The following is a 2016-nucleotide window of genomic DNA, read 5'->3' as shown; positions in this document are numbered from 1 at the left end:
CTTTTTATTTGTCTCGATTTTGCCTGATGACACTGTGCAAATATATAAATTCTCATCCAGGGTGCATTTATTTTAAACTGCAGGTGCTCCCAGGAAGGAAGTTTACTTCATGGCTATCATAGACATCCTGCAGCATTACGATGCCAAGAAGAAAGCCGCTCACGCCGCCAAGACTGTCAAACATGGGGTATGTAGCTGTATAAAAGAGCAATTTGAGTGGTTCTGTTCAAACACTAATTAGAAGTATAACACTGACTCGAGTTACAAGACAAGCTTAATGCATGTGGTGAGTGACAGTTGTCTCGGTGTCCCTCTACAGGCCGGAGCGGAGATCTCCACGGTCAACCCAGAGCAGTACTCGAAGAGGTTTCACGATTTCATCACCACTATTCTGTCATAGCCCCAAGGAGCGACAGGGAGCACAGAGGCACATGGGAAAGGGAGGGCAAGTGGAGAGTAGTGCGGGGTAGAGAAGTGACGGAGAGAAAAACCATCAAGAGGCTGAATTAATAAGGTGCTCAGATGGCTTTGTATCACTCTCCTTCATGATTTCTCCTCATCCCTCCCTGTTTGTTTCTTCTCCCTTTCAGTGGAGTGCCACGCTCTGCAGCTATACAAAAAAAAACATCACTTGTTTACATTTAACCTCTCCTCTGTTGACTTTTGTTCATGTGTTACGTTGGGTGATAAGGGTGTTGAAAGCAAGCGTCCAAGTCATTTTTTTTTCTTCATATAATTTGTTTTTGTCTGTATTGTTTATGTGGAAACATCTAGCACCCTGCTTTTCTATTTTTATGTTCGTATTTGTCTTCCCCTTATGATGTTTAGGGGAAGGTAAGCGGCGAGGGTATGTGTGAGGTCAAGGGGAGTGCACAGGTCAGATTACGGCACAAGGTGAGGTCCCTCTTGCAAAGAGAAGGCTTTAGCGGGATGTAAAGAGGAAGTTAATGTGGAGCCTCGCCTAATGCAATTGCTTTATTTCAGGAAGTGGGAAGCAGTCTTCCAATAGGCCAACAGCCAGCCCCCCCAACCACCCGCCGCCGCCAAACAAATCTTTCCATTTGGGTTCCTCCTGCAACACTCACCCTTAAGACGCCACCCCAACCCCACCCGTTCCTTTGTGTACAGTTCATAAATTGATCTTCTGGGTTATCCTCTTCCCACACACTCACAACAAAAACGGCTCATTAGCTGAGATGAGATCACTTGTTGCAGTAAGTTATGATGCTTTTTTTCCAGCCTAGTTGCACTTCAGTGGTTGTAAGTGCTTTATCCCTTTTGCTTTGTTGTGATGCACAGTGATTTAAGAATGATTAAGGGAAGGATACGTACTTTTAAATGAGAAGAAGAGGGATTTGAGCACACAGTAAGTGTTGTTTACTTGCATTCCCTCTGAATATGTTTGGGCATTGTTATGTAGGCCTGGTTTCTGTTCCTGTGGCAGGGAATGACCCAGAAGTGAGTCTTGTGTGGCTGTAGTGATTAAGAGTTATATCTTCATATAGGGTGTCAGATTGAAACATCAACTGCTCTTAACTTTTTTGTTGCCATCCGCACCTTATGAGTAAATCAAAAATGTTGCACTTTTGTTTGTTATTAGAGGTTGGGAGCTCTTGTTCTGTTACGTGTGCTGCAACAAAGAGGAAAAGGAACTCTTCTCTCTTAGAATTAAATCTTTAGGGGCCTGATCTCAAATCCCATCTCCTCCACAATGTTCTCACCCATGGCTACTTCTTACTGTAGGGATTGGTTGGGAAAGACTTCATTGCAATATTAGACAGGAAAGTGAACGAGTTCTGTTTCCAGGACTTTGGTAAACTAACCTTTCCAATCTTTTTTAGAAGTGCTCGGTGGTGCTGTGGTGTTGGGTTTTGGGACCAGGCAACAGTGGGACTGTGCGTTCAGGGCAGGCGGAAGACTGTTTACCTCCAGCATCGTACCAGCACACACTCAATGATGGTGAACGATGTGTGTGTGTCAGTGTTCAAAAGTTATAAAGAGTGGACAAAATTAAGG

At 44.1% G+C, this 2016-nt stretch overlaps 1 protein-coding gene across 3 annotated transcripts in view; it reads left to right on the top strand.

The window, feature by feature from the left end:
- Positions 1 to 2016, top strand: part of pip4k2aa (phosphatidylinositol-5-phosphate 4-kinase, type II, alpha a) — a 52045-nt gene that overhangs the window by 47399 nt on the left and 2630 nt on the right. For all 3 annotated transcript variants that reach the window (XM_032503624.1, XM_032503623.1, XM_032503625.1), the window contains 2 exons: positions 84 to 187; positions 320 to 2016. The exon at positions 320 to 2016 is cut by the window's right edge and continues 2630 nt beyond it. In XM_032503624.1, coding sequence (XP_032359515.1) covers positions 84 to 187; positions 320 to 400 — 185 coding nt within the window. In that variant the 3' untranslated portion in view covers positions 401 to 2016. The remainder of the gene's footprint in view (positions 1 to 83; positions 188 to 319) is intronic.

Source organism: Etheostoma spectabile, chromosome 22 (assembly GCF_008692095.1).
Source record: "Etheostoma spectabile isolate EspeVRDwgs_2016 chromosome 22, UIUC_Espe_1.0, whole genome shotgun sequence".
NCBI lineage: Eukaryota > Metazoa > Chordata > Actinopteri > Perciformes > Percidae > Etheostoma > Etheostoma spectabile.
Note: the sequence above shows the minus strand (reverse complement) of the source record. Positions and strands in the feature narration are given on the sequence as shown.